Source organism: Ambystoma mexicanum, chromosome 8, assembly GCF_040938575.1.
Source record: "Ambystoma mexicanum isolate Mex_15411 chromosome 8, UKY_AmexF1_1, whole genome shotgun sequence".
In the NCBI taxonomy this organism is placed as follows: domain Eukaryota; kingdom Metazoa; phylum Chordata; class Amphibia; order Caudata; family Ambystomatidae; genus Ambystoma; species Ambystoma mexicanum.
The window spans coordinates 1,026,955,692-1,026,978,496 of NC_090929.1; the positions used below are offsets into that span (position 1 = coordinate 1,026,955,692).

General features: G+C 45.7%; 1 protein-coding gene across 3 annotated transcripts in view; it reads right to left on the reverse strand.

Annotated features, from left to right (window-relative positions):
• The window catches only part of LOC138473716 (dual specificity phosphatase 29-like), a 434,898-nt gene that overhangs the window by 56,504 nt on the left and 355,589 nt on the right, over positions 1 to 22,805 (reverse strand). For all 3 annotated transcript variants that reach the window (XM_069612190.1, XM_069612192.1, XM_069612191.1), the window contains one exon: positions 1,432 to 1,862. In XM_069612190.1, coding sequence (XP_069468291.1) covers positions 1,432 to 1,862 — 431 coding nt within the window. The remainder of the gene's footprint in view (positions 1 to 1,431; positions 1,863 to 22,805) is intronic.

The following is a 22,805-nucleotide window of genomic DNA, read 5'->3' on the forward strand; positions in this document are numbered from 1 at the left end:
TATTTCTCCACAATAACACAACCATTCTCCAGTCTGATCTGCCACGCACACAGAGCACCTCATTATCAAATCCATTAGCATATTGGTCACTTTATCATTACTAAGCATGACTGTTACTACAGGGACGTTTACTTTACCATGTGTTCTCTTTTAGACAATGTTGATGTCATAGTTTACCAGTTCTCACAGAACACATTCATCACCAACAGGTTTTTACAAAGCGCAGTGTTCACTATAAGGGTGATCTACTTACGCTGCCACCGAAATGGGGAGGCAAAGCACAGGAGAGTTATTGTCTGAAAAGCTAGGTTTTAGGGCCTTGCAGAAGTTAAGGTGGTCACGGATAAAATGCTACCTTTAAAGGGACAATCACAGCGTTGTCCGTCTTCGATCACCAGCCAGCCCCCTCATTGAACTGATATATATATATATAATAGGATGCCTTAGAAAGGCGGTGGCTGGTTCATATTGAGTGGATCGCATGGCAACATAAGTCTTTGAAGAATTTTGAGGAATACCACAAGTCAGGAAGCCAAATCCTGTGGTGTTGGAGAGATTTGCAGACAATCAATTAGAACAGCTGTGGCTCTCCAGATGTTTTTGACTACAACTCCCATGATCCCTTGCCATTGACTTTGTTGGCCTGGGCGCATGAGATTTGTAGTTCAAATCATCTGGAGAGCCAAAGGTTGGAGATCCCTGACTTAGAGTGTCAGCTGCCTGCTGTGGATTTGACCACGTCTGACTCAACTTCGACATTGAGACAGACAAAACTACAATGATTATTTTGTTTATCGCCATGCCAGATACCGCTGGGGTTGTAAGTGTCTGTTTTGTTGTAAGACTTTTCCACTGCTGTAGGATATGAGTGACCTTCTACAAGTATTGAATGATTTTTTGGGAACTGTAGATAATGTTAGGGACCAGGGTACCTTGCATTTTATTTCTCCTTTCAAATGGTTCTCCTCCAAACATAGTAACCATAAGGGAAACGGCAATGATTTTTTTCAAAAGCAGAATAAATGGTGATTATATAGTCTTTCCTGTATCACGTTAAAATCATGTATTTAACCCGTTATTGACATAAGTGAATATGTGTATAGAGAAATAAAGAGTTCCCCTGACATGTGACACACTCTACCGCAGAGGCTTTTGTATTGATGGGAATGGAAAACCCATGGTGTTAGCTTGGCTCGCAGGTCTGGGGTTCATGAGAATAAAACATTTGTTCCCAACTACGCCAATTTGCATTTTAAATTACTGGGCATATTACAATAAAATAAGTCAAATGAAGATCTCAGAATCACAGAATGCTAGTGTAATACAGAGAACTCTAACTCCAAGTCAAACAGCATGCACATCCACCTATGATTCCCCCATCTTTTGCAGAAAGAGTTGCCTCATATACTAAAATCACAAAAAATATCTTACTCATCTCCCAGGTAGAGATTTGACCAGATTTGATCCTCCTGGTTGGCATAACCCGCCTTCGCCTGCAGAATCCGCAGGAGTTCATAGATCGAAGGGGTCACGTAGTCGGAGCGACTCATGTGGGAGGCTGGAGGACGCACATAGGAAGTCAAAGGGGTTGCGTTGAGTGATCGGTGGTTCCCACAGGATCCGTGAGGGTTCCGGAAGTAGACAGGAGGGGAGCGACGATAAGATGGTGTTGTCAGGTGGAAGCTAGTGTGTGGCCTATGGTGTTGCCAGCTTCTGACGGACGAATGTGATGGGCTTTCTTTTGCTTTCCTGTGATGAGTTGTATCTGAACCATCCCTAGACCGGATTAGACGTCTATCCTCTCTCATGATCGTCAGTTCTTCTGAGCTTGGATAGGAGCAGTCATCAAAGCTCATAGTAACCTGTGGAACAAGTTTCAAGTTATTATTTTGCACTCAGATTGTGTCAGCATAGCCTTTGGTGCACTGAATCAGGTATGGTAACTGTTAAATGTACTGCATGGGGTGAAGTTTATTGCGCAAACTTTGACCGTGGTGATGACATCGCAGGCACATCCCTGTGGTTGATGCACTGGCTATGCCTTTCTTTATTACACTCTTTTTTTTAACCAAGCTAAACAATAATGGATGAACATTTTTAAATAAATCCTAAATTTACATAACACACCTTTGTGACGGATCAACACTGGTTTGCATTTGGCTTGTCCCCTTTTGCAACAGCGAGCTGGGACAATAAATGATGGCATGGAATGCTGCCCAGAGCAACGTTAGTGGTTATGTGTGTGTAAAAAGGTTTATTTCGGGAACACAAAATGTACCCATAAAAACAACAATAAAGAACATAATTACAAATGAACACATGTAAACAATTCCAACATCAATAAAACCATAAAACATTCTGTAAATACAAGAAAAACCTTCAGGCGGATTACAATAAAAATGTCCTGACAGATAGCGCATTCTTTAAGAATGATAATAGAACACAGCCCGCACATACTGAATCTGGCCATAAGAGATAACACAGTGCTGGTTCATATTGAAGGAATCCCTGACCCTGCAAGAGTGGTTTAAGCATGCAATCTCTAATAGGCGAGAAAGCTGGGCAAAACAATACAAAGTGGGCTAGGTCTTCCTTAAGTGCATCACAAAAAATACATGATTTTTTCAAATTACAATTAGACCAGACCGCCGCCATTGCTCGCAGATGAATACAACTAAAACACGTCCTTGTAATGACGATGCACTGAGATGGATTCTGAGCCCATCGTAAACTTCTAGAGACATGGGGTGAAGCTTATTGCACACACTTTAACCGTGGTGATGGCATCACAGGCACATCCCTGTGTTCGATGTACTGGCTTGGCTTTGCCTTTCTTTATTACACTCTTTTTGTTTTAACCAAACTAAACAGTAATGGATGAAAAGTTTTAAATAAATCCTAACTTTACATACCACACGTTGGTTGGAGGACCAAAACTGGTTTGAATTTGACTGGTCCCATTTTTCAATGGTGAGCTGGGCAATAAATGATCGTATGGAATGCTGTCCAGAGCAACGTTAGTTAAGATTAAAGGAATGGTTCGGTCAGAAATATTATTGGCCAAAAAGATGGGCAATAATAAAACAAATACCTAATATATATATATATATTTTTAAGTCCCTATGCAAAGTTTCGAGCAAATGTAGCTCAAACTTTAAAATTGCAAGCACTAGGGGGCATGAAATGGATGCCGCCTGTGTTTGCGTTTGCGGCACTAATGAAGCAAAAGCCAGCCAGCTGTAGTAAACAAAAGCTACCACTGGGTGGCTTTTGCTTCACTGGTGCCGGACTCGGAGGACGGGGGCCAGAGACTACAGGCAGGAAAGCTGCAGCTGCATCTCGGTAAGTGCTATTTTTTTTTTTTAAATAAGCACTAGCTGCTTTTTTTTTTCTACATTTTCCGGGCTGGAGGAACCCGGAAAACAGAGAAATAAAACCGCAGCTTTTAAAATGTTGTATTTATGTTTGCTCCAAGCTGAAGCTACCGCAAACATAAATACAACGTTGTTGTGTTTAAAAAACGCTGCGGTTTTTCTTTCTAAGTTTCTCACGCTCCTCCAAGCCGGAGGAGCCTGAGAAACTTTTTTTGTGTTTCTGCCTGCCCTGGCTATCACTTTGGGTCATCGGTGCTCCCTCGGGGGAGCATTGGCGACCCAAAGTGAAAGCCAAGGCAGGCAGAAACACAACACGGTTGTGTTTCCATGCCGCAGTGTTTCTGCCTATAGCAGCTTTCACTTTGGAGCTCTCGGGCTCACAACGTGGGTGTTTAGAAATGCCGCGGTGTTTCTGCCTACAGCAGCCTTCACTTTGGGGCTCTCTGGCTCCCCGGGTGGTGGTGTTTCTGCGTACAGCAGCTTTCAATTTGGAGCTCTCGGGCTCCCCGGGAGCCAGAGAGCCCCAAAGTGAAAGCTGCTGTAGGCAGAAACACAACGCAGTTGTGTTTCCATGCCACGTCTTTAGAAATACAACGTTTTTGTATTTGTAAATGCTGCAGTATTTACAAATCCAAAACGTTGTTATTCTGAATGCTCCAGCTTTCGTGGAGAGTCTCCTGGACTCCCAGCGAAAGCTGCTGCTGTCAGAATAACAACGTTGTTGTATTTGTGATTGCCGTGGTTCCACGGCAATCACAAATACAACAACGTTATATTTTTAATTGGTGTGCCGCAGCTTTTTGCCTTCATTTTACGTTTTCTGTGCTTCCCTGGGCTTGGGGAGCACAGAAAACGTAAAATGAAATTGAAGGCAGCCTCCTCAGCTCTGCTTAGGCTGCAGTAAGCAAAAGCTCCCATTAGGGGCTTTTGCTGCTTGTTTAGTGCCACAAAGGCAGAGCCGAGGAGGCTGCCTGAAATGACAAAATGGATGCCCCCTAGTGCTTGCAATTTTAAAGTTCGAGCTTCATTTGCTCGTAACTTTGCATAGGGACTTTAAAAAAATATATATTTTAGGTATTTTTTTAATTATTGGCTATCCTTTTGGCCAATAATATTTCTGACCGAACTATTCCTTTAATTTGAATCCTTTAATTCATCACTTTAACAGTGCCCCTGGGACTAGAGACCCAAGCTACCCCTCATTGATGAGGCCCAATAAGGCAGAAACATGTTTGGGGATGCTGGTGGTCTTGTGCAGAAGGGATGTGACCAAGCAGTTGGAGCTGCACTGCCATTTTCTGGGGTTGGACCAAGGTTGATTTGCATATCATCTTTCCCCTTTTGTAATGGCTTGGCAGGCGAAGAACGATGGTCTGGAGGGTTACCCAGAGCAATGCCAGAGGTTAGGATTCATTCCAAGTCTTTCAGCCATCACCTTCTTTGTTTTGCGTTAGTCACCCCGAGTGGGATGGGTATGCCCAGACGTTGGTCCCGTGCCTGCTGGGCCTAGAGACCCAATCTACTCCTCACTGATCATGCCCAATGAGGCCGAAACATGTTTGAGGATGCTTGTGGTCTCGTGCAGAAGGGATGTGACTAAGCAGTTCGAGCTAGAGTGCCCCTTTTGGGGTTGGACCAAGCTTGATTTGCATATGGTCTTTCCCCTTTTGTAATGGCTTGGCAGGTGAAGAAAGATGGTCTGGAGGGTTGCCCAGAGCAATACCAGAGGTTAGGATTAATTCCAAACCTTCCAGCCATCACCTCTTAGTTTTGCGTTAGTCACCCCGAGTGGGACGGGTATGCCCAGAAGTGGGTCTCGTGCCTGCTGGGCCTAGATACCCAAGGTACTCCTCACTGATGAGGCCCAAGGTCGAAACATGTTTGGGGATGCTTGTGGTCTCATGCATAAGGGATTTAACCAAGCAGTTGGGCTGCCCCTTTTGGGGTTGGACCAAGCTTGATTTGCATATGGTCTTTCCCCTTTTGTAATGGAATGGCAGGCAAAGATCGATGGTCTGGGGGGTTGCCCAGAGCAATGCCAGAGGTTAGGATTGATTCCAAACCTTCCAGTCATCACGTCCTTTGTGTTGCGTTAGTCACCCCTAGTGGGAGTGGTATGCCCAGACGTGGGCCCTGTGTCTGCTGAGCCTAGAGACCCAAGCTACTCCTCATTGATGAGGCCCAGCAAGGTTGAAACATGTTTGGGGATGCTTGTGCTCTTGTGAAGAAGGGTTGGGATCAAGCAGTTCGAGCTGGACTGCCTTTTTGGGGTTGGACCAAGGTTGATTTGCATATCATCTTTCCCCTTTTGTAATGGCTTGGCAGGTGAAGAACGATGGTCTGGAGGGTTACCCAGAGCAATGCCAGAGGTTAGGATTCATTCCAAGTCTTTCAGCCATCACCTCCTTTGTTTTGCGTTAGTCACCCCGAGTGGGATGGGTATACCCAGACGTCGGTCCCGTGCCTGCTGGGCCTAGAGACCCAAGCTAGTCCTCACTGATGATGCCCAATGATGCCGAAACATGTTTGGGGATGCTTGTGGTCTCGTGCAGAAGGGATGTGACCAAGCAGTTCGAGCTGGAGTGCCCCTTTTGGGGTTGGACCAAGCTTGATTTGCATATGGTCTTTCCCCTTTTGTAATGGCTTGGCATGTGAAGAAAGATGGTCTGGAGGGTTACCCAGAGCAATGCCAGAGGTTAGGATTAATTCCATACCTTCCAGCCATCACCTCTTAGTTTCGCGTTAGTCACCCCGAGTGGGACGGGTATGTCCAGAAGTGGGTCTCGTGCCTGCTTGTCATGATTCCTGCCCCTCATGTCCCCAGCCCTCCAAGATGTCAGGCTGGAGCCAGGCCACGATCACCTACATGGCCCTCAAGGGCCTCTCCATTCCTCCAAAGACCCACTTGGAGTCAGACTTGGCGCTTGTGGCACCAGACTCACTCACTCCCATAGGATAACATTGGAGATTGGACTTGTAGTGCATTGATGGGGACAAGATGGATGCCCCCACATATTTCGGTTCCCAGAACTGCATGTGCAGTCTAGTCTTTTGGGTGTGGTTCAGCCCAGAGACACCTGGGATACCCAGAGACTATTTAAGCCACACCCAGGCTGAGAAACATGCTTTGCTTTTTCTGCACCTGCAGCATGACTCTCACCGTGTTCGGATCGGTCTCCAGTAGGCCTGCATCTTTCTTCTGCGCTCAGCTCCTGCAAGAACAAGAACACCGTTAGGAACAGCCTTACCTTGCGGCGCTTCTGCCCATCATTCATCGCTCCTTCTGTTCTGCGGGCATCTTCGGCGGTGTCATTCCCATCCCAGCACACCGCTTCCTAAGGAAAAGGGAAAAGAACAGAAAAAAGACATTAGTAAGCATTCAGCAAATCTTTGCTTATTTTTAAAGACTGTACGAGCTTCAAACGCTTACCTGAATCCCAGCCGCTCTGGGGGAACTCTGTCTCCGGAACTTCTCATCCATCTGCAAGAGGGAAAAGACACTCCAGGTTAGCGTGGAAACATCTAGAGGTGCCGCATACCGCGCTTACTCACCACATTTCTTCTTCATAACTGGCATCCACGCTGAAAACGTTGCGGCACCTAAAAGACACAGAAAAAGAACTCAGTTCAATACAAATACGAAAGGGTCGCATCGCGCTCTCACTCACCTTCAGCGCTACTCATCTCAGCAGCACGCCGGCCATCATCGAAGGAAGGGAAGGAACGAAGTTAGAGAACTGTTCAAAGGACTCATTATACTTACCTGTCGGACTCTTGCCAGTGAAGTAACTAGGCAGCAACGAGCCTGCATCAATAAACGCGCCCCTGTGCTGAAAGCAGGACAGAGAGCACACTTTCCAAGAAAACAAGGTGAGCTGTGGATCAAAGGGAAGGGTTGGACCCCGGGGAAGAAGGGGTTCAAGCACACAGAGGCAATAGGGAGTTAAACTCTACCAATCCTGTGTTTCAGGCCCAGTCTCCAGTCGAGTAGACTCCAGGGAAGGGTTTGAGGTCGTAAGAGGTCAGAACAGGCTGAGTGACGTCCCCGTGGATACCAGGTGAGCGTTACAGAACGCAAAGCCTCACATCAAAATCCACCTGGGCGTCATGGAAACGTCAGAAACCGACCAGTTAGTCCACATGTTGGGGCAGCTACGTTCCGAAGTAGATGCAGCCAGGCAGGAGACCAACACCCTGAGGAGAGAGCTGATAGTAGCCAAAGAACGCACTGATGATTTAAGCCGGCAACTTCTCCAGTCACAAGCAGGGCATGCACCATTGCCGGGAAGTGTGCCCTCGATGCCAGCACCATTAGCCAATCCCATTCAGATAACCCTTCCTGGGGCAGTTCCCTTGGCCCCGCCCAAACGATTTAAGGGGGATCCCAAGAGGTTTGCAACGTTCATGAACCAGTGCCGTCTGCACTTCATTTGTAGACCAGGGGCCTTTCCGAATGACCAATCACGGGTCGCTTTTGTGCTATCCTACCTGAGTGGTAGCGCCACGGACTGGTCTGTACCCTTTGTGGCCCAAGACGATCCTTTGCTGCATGACTTCAGGGACTTTCAGCAGGAGATGGAAAAGCTGTTTGCCAGTCGTACTCATGGGCAGGCATTAGACAATGAACTTCTCTTCTGTCCCTATGCCAAGGGAATCAAGACCTGTTAACATACATAGCCACGTTCAATAGACTCGTCGTTGAAGCAGAATGGCCAGTGGAGAAGAGAACCACGTTATTTCATCAGGGGTTGCGGGGGAGCTCAAGGATGTTCTCGTGCAAGTAGTGAACCCCCCGAAAGACTGCTCAGAATTCATTGACCTTGTTGTTCAACTGGATCATAGGTTGCAGGAACGAAGAGCAGATCGAACCAGACCGGACCCTCGCCCTATGTATGTGCGTTCAAAGGACAATATTGCCCGCACAACGGAAGGTTCAGGAGAACCAATGCAAATCAGGGGGGCGGTGTCAGATCCCCCTTGACTAAAGCGGAAAGGGATAAAAGGAGACAGCAGCAGTTATGTCCGTACTGTGGAAGGTCAGGTAATTTCCTTAAAGAGTGCCCTGTGAAGCCACCGAGGAGGACGGTAGGGGCCATGGACAAGTAGGATACCATCAAGGAATCGGAAAACTCCCCAGCCCGACAAGTGTAGGGGTCCACTTGTCGAGCGAAGAAAGTCAACTACAGACCTGCCATTTTGCACTATCTGTGGTCTTGATCAATCACCAACAACCATCTCGAATGCACGCAGTAAGAGCGTACATTGACAGTGGAGCCGTTGGGAATTACATCGACCAGGATCTTGCGGCAAAGATGGGGCTTCCGTTACGCCCTAAATCAACTACCAACACTGTTACCACTGTCTACGGCACAGAAATAGCTTCTGGTCCAGTATCCAAATGCACTGCAGCTTTAACCCTTCTGTGCCAGGATGGACACCAAGAATCTATGGTTTTCGACCTCATTAAGGCACCACAGTTCTGGTTGATTTTGGGAATGCCATGGTTGGTAGCTCACAATCCTCGAATCAATTGGCGAGTAAAATAATTGGCCTTTCCCGAGACTTGCACCCACACATGTTATTGCCAAGAGAAACAACCAATAGACACCAGAACCTCCACGCCTGCGACTGTGGCAATCGGCACCCTACCAAGTGAATACCAGGACTTTCAAGATGTCTTTCAGAAAGAACAGGCTAATACCCTGCCACCGCATAGACCATACGATTGGCAAATCGACCTGATACCTGGTGCACAAATCCCTTGTGGGAGAATTTATGTACTCACGGAACCAGAAAACCAGCACCTGAAGGCCTATCTTGACCAATACCTGGCCAACGGGTTCATCCGTCCCTCGAAGTCCCTCGAAGTCTCCAGCAGCCAGTCCTCTATTCTTCGTAAAAAAACGCTACCCCCTGCCACTGATCCCTGAATTGCTTGATCAAGTCAAAGATGCCCAAATCTACACAAAACTAGACCTGAGGGGGGCATATCACCTTGTTCACGTAAAAAAGGGGGACGAATGTGCTTTTCGCACCAAATACAGCTTGTACAAATATCAAGTAATGCCCTTTGGCCTTTGCAACGCACCTGCAGCATTTCAATATTTCATGAACGATGTCCTACGGGAATTGATTTATGTCTGTGCTCTAGTGTACATCAACGATATTCTAGTATATTCGGCATCAAAGCAGGACCACGTTAAACACATCTGATCCGTATTGGAGAAACTCTGTCAACACCAGCTCTACGCCAAGTTCGAAAAGTGCTCATTCCACGTCTCCGAGGTGGCATTCCTGGGCTTTATTCTCAGCCCGAATGGAATCTGAATGGATGTACACAAGGTAGATGCTATCCTGAACTGGCCATCCCCAAATTCATTCAAGGGGGTTCAAAGTATGCAGGGTTTTGCAAACTTCTACCGCCGGTTCATCCCAGGATTTTCGCAAATCGTGCATCCCATTACATCATTGCTAGGGAAAAGCAATAAAAAGTTCCAGTGGACAACAGAAGCCGAGGAAGCTTTCCAGGAACTCAAAGCAATATTCACATCTGCCCCAATTTTACGCCACCTTCGCCCCGATCTCCCATACCTGGTTGAAACGGACGCCTCAAGCATGGCTATGGGAGCCGTCCTCTCACAAAAGGACCCCGAAACGGGCCAATTACACCCTGTTGCCTTCTGGTCGCGTAAATTCACAACCCCTGAACTCAATTACGCTATCACAGACAAAGAACTCCTGGCCATTAAGTCAGCCTTTAAGGTATGGCGGCACTACCTCTTGGGTGCCAGACACACAATCACTGTAATAACTGGCCACCAGAACCTCCAGTACCTAAAAACGGCAAAGGCCCAATCCTCACGACAACTACGTTGGGCTCTTTTTTTGCTGAATATGACTATGTGATTACATTTCGAACAGGGGTGAAAAACGGGAAGGCCGATGCCCTTTCCCATATGGGGGGTGAAAGAGCAAGGGTATCAGACCCCTAACCCAATAGCAATCATCCCGAGTGACAAGCTCCTAGGAATCACAGCAACTATAACTTAGAAAGAATTACATGAAGAAATCCAAAACCTGATGAGTCCGGAGCAATTACAAGCGTGGAGTGCACAAGGAGAACATTACATGATAAAAGATCAGTTGCCCTACTTCAGGAATCGGTTATTCTTACCAAACCAAGAACTACAAAAACAAGTCATGTCCGGTTATCATAATTCCTTGATCGAGGGCCACCCCGGAATCGCTAAAACCCTAGCCAAGGTCAAACAAAATTATTGGTGGCCCACGTGGCGTAAAGACATTATCCAATTCATCCTATCTTGTGGAGTGTGTGCTCAAAACAAGTCATCCAAGCAGAAACCGGCTGGGCTATTACAACCATTGGAAATCCCACCAGCACCCTGGCCCGCGTTGTCCCTCGATTTTATTACTGACTTACCACCCAGTCAAAGGTTTAACACTATTCTTGTGGTCGTAGACCTATTTTCAAAAATGGCACATTTCATTCCTCTTAAGGGGCTCCCAAATGCTTCCACTCTGGCAAAGGTATTTCCTGAAGGCATCGTACGGCTCCATGGGTTTCCTTCAGTTTTGGTCTCAGATCGAGGTTCTCAATTCGTATCTAACTTCTGGAGAAAATGCTGCTCCATGGCCCAGATCGACATAAGGCTATCCACCAGTCACCATCCCCAAACGGATGGTCAAACTGAGAGGACAAATCAGACGCTCGAGCAGTATCTGCGTTGCATGTTACTCCAAGCTGAAGGAAGATGGTTCGACCTATAATGGATAGCTGAATATGCTTATAATAATTCCCTACACACCAGCACTGGGCAGACACCCTTTTATACCATGTATGGCAGGCACCCACGTACTTCTGAGTTGGACGTTCCTACAACCCTGGAAATGCCAGCAGTCAAAACCTTGCACACAACCATTTCTCAAACCTTTAAAAGGGCAGCTGAACACTTACTTCAAGCTAAGAATCGCCAAAAGAAGTTCGCTGATCAACACCGAGCAAAGGCCCCCAACTACCAAGTGGGAGACAAAATCTGGCTGGCGTCTAAACACGTGTCCATTAAAGGAACCCGAACTTTCCGTCCAAGATACCTGGGTCCATTTTTCCTGTCACCTCCGTGATAAATCCTGTGGCGGTCAGACTAGCTTTGCCGTCAAACATGCAGATTCATCCTGTGTTCCACGTGCTTCTCCTTAAACCTGTTCAACCTGGGACCCAGGTAGCAACGCCACCACAGCCAGTAGTAGTCGCCGGGGAGCCAGAATTCGAAGTCAAGGACACCCTGGATTCAAAGTACGTAAGATCCAAATTATACTACTTAATAGACTGGAAGGGGTATGGTCCCCAAGACAGGACATGGGAGCCTTGTGAGTACATCCATGCACCTCGCTTGCTTAGACGATTTCATCAAAACCATCCAAACAAACCAGGACCAGACAGAAGAGCCACCTTGAGAGGGGCCTTGGGTGGGAGTGCTGTCATGATTTCTGCCCCTCATGTCCCCAGCCCTCCAAGATGTCAGGCTGGAGCCAGGTCACGATCACCTACATGGTCCTCAAAGGCCTCCCCATCCCTCCAAAGACCCACTTGGAGTCAGACTTGGCGCGCTTGTGGCACCAGACTCACTCACTCCCATACTCACTCCCATAGGATAACATTGGGGATTGGACTTGTAGTGCATTGATGGGGACAAGATGGATGCCCCCACATATTTCGGTTCCCAGAACTGCATGTGCAGTCGAGTCTTTTGGGTGTGGTTCAGCCCAGAGACACCTTGGATACCCACAGACTATTTAAGCCACGCCCAGGCTGAGAAACATGCTTTGCGTTTTCTGCACCTGCAGCGTGACACTCACCGTGTTCGGATCGGTCTCCAGTAGGCCTGCATCTTTCTTCTGCGCTCATCTCCTGCAAGAACAAGAACACCGTTAGGAACAGCCTTACCTTGCGGCGCTTCTGCCCATCATTCAGCCAAATTTAGCCAAATCTACAGTAATCAGTGGGAGACCTCCAAAATAATGTAAAGGTTCATTAAAAACATATATTTTCGATTTGGGTAGCACAAATGTTGATTTGGCAAATTCAAAAGCATTATTTCTATGCTTTTTGAAGATGGCCTGAAGTGAGACTATTAATAAGTCTACTTCACAATAACATCCAGTACTGTTCACCCCCACAGAACCTGCGCAGGTAAATACACCCGACAGACAGGTTTATTTATGAACCTAAATAGACTTATAGCACTTATAGCTTACACTATTTTGTTTATTTTGTCAGATTAAGAGTTATTAAAAAATACTTCCCATTGTATGGTGATACCTATATAAACATCAATAAAAGTGCTAGACTAGTAAAAGGACAGAATATCACCCGCTAGCCGAGTTCGTAACTCCATGGACCGGGCATCTTTAACTGTTTGAGAGTAAATTGACAACTTCTTGTGTCTTTAGAAAACCAATTTCACCCCCGTTAACTGTTGAACTATCCAACTCGGTTATTTTTGTATTGTAAAGTTTATATATACATTCACTAACAAAAAATGTTGTTAAAGGGATGTTATGGTTCAGTTGCACTAGTAAAAAGCTATAAAATTCAATGGAAAAACGTTGTTACAGGTATGTTATGGTTACAGGTAAAACGGAAAAACACCAGAAATTTGCCAGTTATGGTAAGGTACCCAACCATAACTCACGCTACCACTGTGCACTGCAAATACTAACACCCATGACCTCAAAGATGACATCACAAATGTCATTGATGACATGAAATGCCATTTCCATTGAGAAGGTGCACATATCGATCACCAATGTTGTCATTGTCACAGGAGTACATCCCAGCAGCACGCAAAGGTTACACATGCTTCTGTTGATAAGACCCCTTCCCACCTCTAGCTGCCTACAACAATCATTGGGATAGTTATATACTGGACCTGGTGTTATACACGAGAAAAGCACCTTCGCAGTGGCAAAAATGTGCTGCAATTCTTTCATCATCTTTTTGAGTTGACGGTACACACTTGCACAAGCTATGGAACCCAAAAGCAATGCTCCATAATGCACTACAGCAAAACAGAAAGGTGATGGCTGGAAGGTTTTGAATTAATCATAACCACGGGCAAAGCTCTGGGAACCCTTCAGACCATCGTTTTTCAGCCTGCCAAGCCATTTCAGAAGGGGAAAAACCATATGCAAATCAGGCCTGGTCCTACCCCAAAAGGGGCAGTCCAGCCCGAACTGCTAGGTCACATCCCTTCTGCATGAGACCACAAGCATCCCCAGACATGTTTGCCTTGATGGGCGTCATCAGTGAGGAGTAGCTTTGGTCTCTAGGCCCGGCAGACTCGGGGCCCACGTCTGGGCATACCCGTCCCACTCGGGGTGACTTTAGCAAAACAGAAAGGTGATGGCTTCCACCCATCACTTTTGTGCTTACAGTTGGTCCCACTATGTGAGAGGGTATGCCCAGACGTGGGTCCCTTGCTCGCTGCGCCATAGGGAACCAAGCTGCACCTTACTGAGGAGGCCCAACAATGCCGAACATGTCTGGGGTTGCTTGTGTTTCTGTGCAGAGGGGACCTGGCCTAGCAGTTCGGGCTGGGCTTCTACCATTGGTGGCAGTACCCGACTGATTTGCATATGGCTGGACCCCTTTTGCAGTGGCGTAGACGGGCTAAAAAACGGTGGTGTGGAAGGTTGCCCAGAGCAATGCCAGTGGTTCAGATTCATTCAAAACCTTCCACCCATCACTTTTGTGCTTCCATAATGCACTACCACAACATGTACAGTACCTAGAGTGGCCACTCGTCGACATTCTTCAAGCAAATGGTCGAAAGTACGGACAGCAACACAGCACCACAAAGTCTCACCTTCGTCCAAATTGAAATTGCTACTAAGGCCTCTTTGCATGGCATACTGGAGCAGCTCTAGCACAAAGCGATCACCCACTATGAAAACTGTGCGTCTGGCCATCTCTACCAGCCTCACTACACAGAATAATGAAACAAAATATGGCAGCCCTTTCCTGTGACGCACACTCAAACCACCTGATTGGGCAATTGCAACAATCGCATTTCCATTGGTCAGCCTGTTGAAAAGCGCAGAATGTAGCACGTGCAGGGCGCAATGTATCGTAAGGGCCGCACCCCGGTAAATCATGCACAGTCCGTCTTCCCTTTCCACTATCCTCTTCCCACCACACCCTTATTACGTAATGCTAAGTACTCACACACGCATCCACCAATGCCCTTCAAGACCTCAGCATCTTACAATGTCAGTTCTCTACAAGACTTCATATGTACCGTTACAAAATCAGCCTGCATGTGTGCTGTTATTGGAAAGCACGCCTAGTTGAAAAAGCAGTGAAACATTGCATGAGTTATACATGCACATTCATCCACATAAACACCCATCACCACAAAAGAAAGGTGTGAACAGTTTTTTCGCAGTATGTTCACAACTCTGTTATAAGTGCCTCTGCGCACGATGTCTGCCTCTAAGCATCCACTACGTGTTTAAAAAGCATACTGATGTTCCTCCCATCTCCTACCATAAAGTGCCATTTTGTTGGTATGTGCTTGCAACGTTTTCATTTACCCATATCATACACTATATTAGCGAAACAGGAACTTTGTTTTTTCCTTCCAACTATGCTATGAAAATTGTTCCACACTAACCCACCTACTACATAACTCGTAAAAAGAAGGCACTACAGCCACCACTAAATGTATCTTAGTAACCTACAGTCACTTTCCAAAAGGTCAGTGTCTGCACGGTTGTGGTGCTTTGTACGCTGCACTGTTGCCACAGGCTCTTTTTAAATCTGCCACCTTCCACTCTGCGCCCTCAACATCTCATCCATAAGAGGAGTGCGCAACTTGTCCTTGGCCTGAATGGCAGGGATCGTATATGTGCTGGATTAAAACGTCTGCAATAGCTCACAGTGGCTGTGAACGATAAAATAAAAGCCCAATGCATTATTCAGAAGGGCTTCTGGTCCCTAGGACCTCAATACCTTGCACTCTCACCTCCTAAATATCTGCTTGCTCCAGCTCTTCCCTCATCCGCCTCGTACTCCCTCAGAATCAGTTACTTCTACACGTAACCAGATATTGGTAGATGTGTTTCCTATGCTGGGGACTCCCTGTGGAACACGCTCTTTGTCTCCTTGGACCTTGAGAAGCATCGTAGGGCCTGAAAGCACCTGAAAACCTTTCCATGCACTTCTTCTTTATCCCTTCCTCTCCCCTACTCACTTCCTGGCTAAAAGGTATCGTGCATTCATTTCCTACCCACCCCATAATCTGTGCCCCTGGCCACCTCCCTCCTACAGTTCCACCCCTGCACTGGCTTTCTACCAACCCCTGCACTTGGGGACTGTTTTCTATAACCCTAACAGTCCATTCACCACTTCACGTCTGCAATTATCCTTGCAATTGCCAGCACCGACCGCAGTTGCATGTATTTCTATTTTTTATTGTCCTCATGTACTGCGCTTTGCTCTCCCCCTTCCCATTCACTTGCGCACTCTCAATGTCAGCTGGCCCAAAGGAATCTATGTCTCTGTGTGGCCTCTGTTCCGCCTCCCTTTCGTAGGTGCGCCTTCACACACTTGTATATAGGATCGATACAAATGGCACAAAACACCATAGCACATCATAGCATATCATATTATACACACACTACATTCATGACAACATGATGCCTGCCACGTCCCTTGTAGACTTCACAATATGGTTTTCCCACTGTAATGCATGTACTACAAATGTCGGAAAATTGATCCCACAAAACCCGCAGGGAATGTTTATTAGCAACGTAAAGCAAGTGAGTGCAGTGCATGCATCCAAACTAGATGCATGCCCCTTACCTTGCACACTTTCTCCATTGCCTCCTACATTTATCGTTACGAGCTGACCTTCTGTCAGTGTTTATGTACACACCACAACCAGCACCCACATTACCCAATGGCTTAGCCTCCACATGGCCAATGCCATAGCTGCCATCCTAAAAAAGAGCCAGATAAGCCACGTCTAATCCTCAAAGTCCAGCGGAATCCACAGCATTACCGTGGTAGAAGCTGTAGGAGGATGGGGTTCAGGGGGTGGAGGGAAGGAATGTGAAACAGGGGTGGGGATTCTGTCTTTAGGATTGTCTCTAAAAACACTTATATATATTTTTGTTGTCGTGTTTTTATTATGTATGTGTACTCGTACATTTTTTTCTTATTTTTCTCTCTTTTGCTCACTGTCTGTTTGCTTCTCCTAAAGAGAAAATAAAGGGGTAGACCTGCGATATAGTCCCCGATCCTTCAGGTATTGTGCAACGCAAAACTATATATTGGATCAGTGAAACGGGTTGACTCTGGCAAAATTTAGAACATATCACATTTCATTTAAATAGTTTTATTACAGAAAAATATCTTTGATTTTATAAGATCTAGTGACTTCAGCACACTAGTGCACGTCCTGCTTGTACAATCGTGCAGGCCCCGCACGAGTTGCTCTCTGTGCCATCAGATATATGTAAGTGGCTTTTATATCACCTCGAGCTTGATATATGTATAGTTACAAGTCCTATTTTGGCTTATGTATTAAGCACTAAGTGTGTGTTTTTATGTGTGTTGGTTCCACAGGCTCGATATAAATACCGAGGCCAGTGGAGGATTTATCCCTTTGGTCCTTTCTCACGATCCTAGGAATTGTTACTTGGGGGTGAGTAAGGCGAGTGTCTTCATTTAATTCTGACATAAATATGACATTAATGTGTCACCTTCTAAAAGAAATAGGGTTGACTTTCTGGCTTTTTGTATTATTGTTTTTAGATTGAATTCTGGCCCATACACGTTTACAATAGGGCGGAGCAGTGTCCTCTTGCCCTACGTCCTGAAGAAGGTCTTTGACCGAAACACGTGTCGACGTTTTCTCTACAAATAAGACATCTGGTCAAACACCATATCAGCTACATAACGACACTTGATGTTATGGACTGGGTCATTGTTGAATAAGCTACTAAAACAACAATAATGGATGCTCTGCTAAAGAACTGAGTGTAGTGTATTATGTGGTGTGTGTTTTTAGATAGACATGTTAGAATGGGGATTGTATTAGGGAATGAATGAGGTGATGAATTGTTGAATTTTAAATGAGTACTTATAAAATCAAAGATATTTTTCTGTAATAAAACTATTTAAATGAAATGTGATATGTTCTAAATTTTGCCAGAGTCAACCCGTTTCACTGATCCAATATATAGTTTTGTGTTTGCTTCTCCTGACATTTTTCTCGATTGATGATGAACGCTTATGTTACATTTCTACAGAATTCTTTTGCAACGCTTCGTGCAGAGTGGCAAACACAACAGCATTGCCAATGGGGGTAAAAAATGCCATTTCCTTGAAACCACTGCAAATCTGGCTGGTTACTAATACTTTCATAGTCCGTGCAGAACATCCCAGCACTGCACATAAAGTGGCACATGCTTCTGTTTATCCAACATCTCCCAACCTCTCGCTCTGGACACATTACACTGGCATTCTCCCATTGTCCTGTTGGTGTCATCGATGAGAAAATCACCTTTGCAGTAGGAAATGTCTGCATCACAGCTGTCATCAACTTCTTTAAGTAAGTGAGCAAACGTGAGCACGACATGTTCCCCAAATGTAGCCCTCCAAAATGCACGACCACCACATCTACAGTACCAACAGAGGCCACTCATTTGCAAAGGATATCCATACATCCAAAACCCCACTCATAAACTGTGCCCCAAAAAGCCTGCACTCCTTGCAACTGAAAGTCAGTATCGAAGCCTCTTTCCACGGCATACCAGTGCAGATCGTGCACAAAAATATTACTGACATTCCTACAGGATGCCCTATTTCAGCATCCACACTGATCCTGCGACGCACCCAGCACACCTTTCGCCATGTAAAAACACCAGTCCACCCTTGCCCACACACAGCACAACACTATGAATCCATGCATGCGACCATGTGGTCAGTTAACATTGTGCACAAACGTAACATATGTAGCAGCACTTCAACCCAACTCCCTCACACCATAACACACCCAATCATGAAACCAGGTCGCAATTAGCAGCATTCACAAACATTACAAATGTGCAGACAACATAGTAAAGAATCCATACAGGTTACACTTCAACCATACCCTCTGTCGTACTGCCAGTATGCACACACTGCACCCAATGGCCACACTGAATGACTTTTCATTGCACGATCTCCAATCACACATCCAACACTTGACCATATTCTAACAGCAACCTCACCCGCAGAACCAAACATACACACCTGCCAGCTCACTTCTGCTGCTCTATGGCATCTGAAATGTACTCCACAATCATTCTTTACAGGTCACCACCCTCTACCAGATACGCAGTCCAAACTGCATTAGTGCCGTGGGTTTCCTCAAATCCTAGGCTCTGCAATGCATGGCCTATGGCCTACGCCCTTCGGCCATGCACCCAATTGGCTAGACCTTGAACACAGGCACTGCAACGTAATGACACCATGCATGTGATCATATCACCAACTACGCCAATCCACATACACACCACTGCCACCAGCACTCCTACCCACCCTGCACACGCATCTACCAATGACACACTGAACCTCTGCATTGCACCCATTCACGAAAACAAGTCGCTATCAGGAGAATCTACAAACATACCAGAGGCTCCACCACCTCTACCCACAACCATTCACAAAGTATTGTCACTACCAACCTACCCACAAGCCCATTTAAGGTGCACTTCTACCATATCCTCTTGCATACTGACAATATTTAAACGCAGCACCTAGTGCCCATACTGCATGACTTTTCACCTCACCAATCGTCAATTGTACATCAAAAATTTCACGATCCTGTAACCGTGTTCACGCCTGCTTACACATCAAAAACAGTGCCCTCACCTGCGAAAACAAAAATGCATGTATGGCAGCTCACTTCTGCTGCTCTATTGCACCCAATAGGCTAGGCCTTCAACACACGCACTGCAACATAATGGCACCATGCATTTTGCCATATCACCAACTACGCTAATCCACATACACTCCACTACCACCAGCACTCCTACCCAACATACACACGCATCCACCAATCACATACGGAACCTCTGCATTGCACCCATTCAAGGAAACAGGTCCCTACCAACAGAATCCACAAACATACTACAACTTCCACCACCCCTACCCACACCGATTCTCAAAGTATTGTCTCACTACCAACCTAGCCGCAACTGTTTCACAACATTGGCCCTACTGAAAAAAATCAACACATACCATGGTAACCAAGCACACCCAAGGTGCACTTCTATCATATCCTCTTCCATACTAACAGTATGTAAACCCAGCACCCAGTGCCCACACTGCATTACTTTTCACAGCACCATCGCCAAGTACACATCAAAAACTTTACCATGTTGTAACTGTGTCCTCATCTGCAAAACCAAACATGCACGCATTGCAGCTCACTTTTCCTGCTCTATTGCATCCCAAACGTGCTACACACCCCTTATTTACAGGTCCCCACCCTCTAAGTGGTGCAGAATCCAAAATGCATTACTAACGTGTGTCCTAAAGTCCTAGCCTCTTGAGTGCATGGCCTACGGCCTACGGCTTTCGGCAATGCACCCAACAGTCTAGGCCTTCAACACTCTCACTGCTACATAATGGCACCATCCATTTCACCATGTCACCAACTTTGACTATCCACATACACAGCACTGCCACCAGCACTTCAACCCAACTTGTGCACTGCCATTTAACTATGCATCAACAAATTACACCAATTACCATAATATACAAAGAAAACACTCTCTCCTGCATCCCTCTGCAATTTCATTCACATACTATGGCCATGCCCACTTCCATTCCCAAACTATTGTGTCACTGCCAAAGTACTCACAATCGGGTCGCAACACCGCCCTACTGCAACCAATGTGCACACACTGCACTATGCAACCACCACCCTGTACCGAATGCACATCCACACTTGCGTTTCTGCGGTGGGTATGCTAAAGCCCAACACTCTTCAGTGCATGCCCTACGGTCTACAGCCTTCGCCCATGCACCCAATGGTGTAATCCTTCCACAGACCCAACACAACTTCATACACCCATGCATGCCACCATGTGCACATCTACCGCATTCCATCCGCATAGCACAGCCACCCGCGCTCCCATCCAACCTATGTAATGTGCACTTCATTTCCCTTCTAAAATTGCTGTACCACCACTCACCATGGAAAGAGGTCACTGCACACAGGTCGCGGCAGAACCTATCGGGCCGTTATGACACCTGCCTCCAATCACTAGACAAAGTACTCGCCTCTCTAGCTACCCGTGACTTGACGCAGTACACGTGAAAACTGCAGGTACTCCTCCGTCGTCTTCCACCTACCTACATATGTCACATGCACCACTTCTCACTCCCCCACCCGTTCCCTCCCTTCTTGCCGCCAACACATGCCGTACGGTTCATTTTCCAGACCTTTCCGCCACCGCACTGTCCTCCGACACACCATAGCGGCGGTTCCCAAAAACTTTAATGCACAGCACACTTCCCTCCAGTCAACCACCGGCCGCATCCGTTTGGCAACATCCCGGTGTACCGCAGGCCAATGACACTTCGGTTCACAGAGCGAACAGGGAAAGGGGTCAGATATCACTAATTTTTTGGGACGTACATTTCAGTAATTTGCAACAAAAGTACTGGTCGGATTTCCACCAAACACACAAAAGCACGCTTTCTGAAGCAAGCCCCCGCTCCTGCCACAAATGCAGTGAAAATCCGTCCAGCTGTTTGCCCTGTAGCCGTGCGCAAAGTTCTTCCCCATTCAGTCTATGGGGAAAAAAAATGTTGTGACCTCTCTATACCAACTTGGTGAAAAAAATTGAAAGCCGCCCATATACTTTTTTTTGCAAAGTTTGGTGACGATTCCTCCAGGGGAAGCGAAGTTATAAGGCGCCGAAAAAGTGCTCTCCCTATGAGTTTAGCAACGTAACCATCACTACACAGCCGCTACCGCGGGCATGGTAATATATATATATATATATATATATATATATATATATATATATATATATATGTTTTAGGTATTTTTGTAACATAAATTAATTTTAGATATGCTTGCTGACTAGTGTAGTATCATTTAGGTCCTTTAATCTGTCACATAACTTTCTCTATCTCAACCTTGATGCTATATGTTACCCAACCAGGTAACATATAGAGAAAGCACCTTGTTATTTGTTTAATTAGTGCAAACCGGGATTCCTTCCTTATCATTATCATTACTATTCAGTGTGGCAATTGTCACAGGAATGACTAATTAGTGGGTCAACTTGTGCTACCTAATCTACACCTACTCCAATTGAGAGCACAAACATGGCCGATGAAAAACTCTTGGCATTCAGTGATGACTACGCAGCAGCATTAATAACTGCTATTTCATTCCTCAACAATAGTGAATTAGGGGAACTTAATCATAAACCTAATGACTAGGACAAATTAGTACAACTCAGAAAAAGACTGATTCGTACTGAACTGCATGGAGTGTTCATGCTGGAGTTCTAAAAGAACAAAACAGTACCACAACGGCTGATTGGGCAAAACGAACTGAGGTTGTTCCTGGACAACGAGAAATTCCAAATCCAGTGGAGCTATATCGCTAACAGGTGCGGTAGGGACTTGCTAATCTTAATAATTGATACGGGCAAAGAAACAGAAGAAAAAATAGAAATCGATCTTAAAAAAAAGAAGAAGGTATGACAAAATTGCTATCATTGGACAATTACAAAAAAAAAATAGAAGAAATAGAAAAAGAAATGAAAGAATTTAAAGCCATCAATACCCAAGAATGCATCACAAGATTAAAAAAGGACCTGGCATGATTTAGCCATGAAAGAGCATTTCCCTACATTAAAGATGGCTATAAAAACCAATCCTTTCAACAGGTACGCCAAACTAGTTCCAACAGACGAGTGAGATTCAGAACCACGTCTTATAGCTCCAGTAACGACAGCAGCAACCAAGATGATGCAGGAAAGAGCACCCCGACTAACAAGACTTCTACTAGAGGTAAAGGACAGCAAAATAGAAGACAAGGATGAGGTGGTTGAAATATATCTACACAACCTTTTTTATACAGTGGACAGAACAGAGGAAACTGGGATGATGATCGGAGACAGACGAGAAGGGGGGTATCGCTCGTAGTCAACCTCTCCAACCAAATCCTCAGACAGTGAAGAGCAAGTCTTGAATAAAGGCCTAGGCTTTGTGCTCACTAAAGAACACAATTAGTTTGAATTTCACATAGAATTCAATAGATTCATGAGAACAATCCACATAAAATAATTATTTGATAACGAACTAAAGAATATATCCAACAACCCTAACAACTGTAC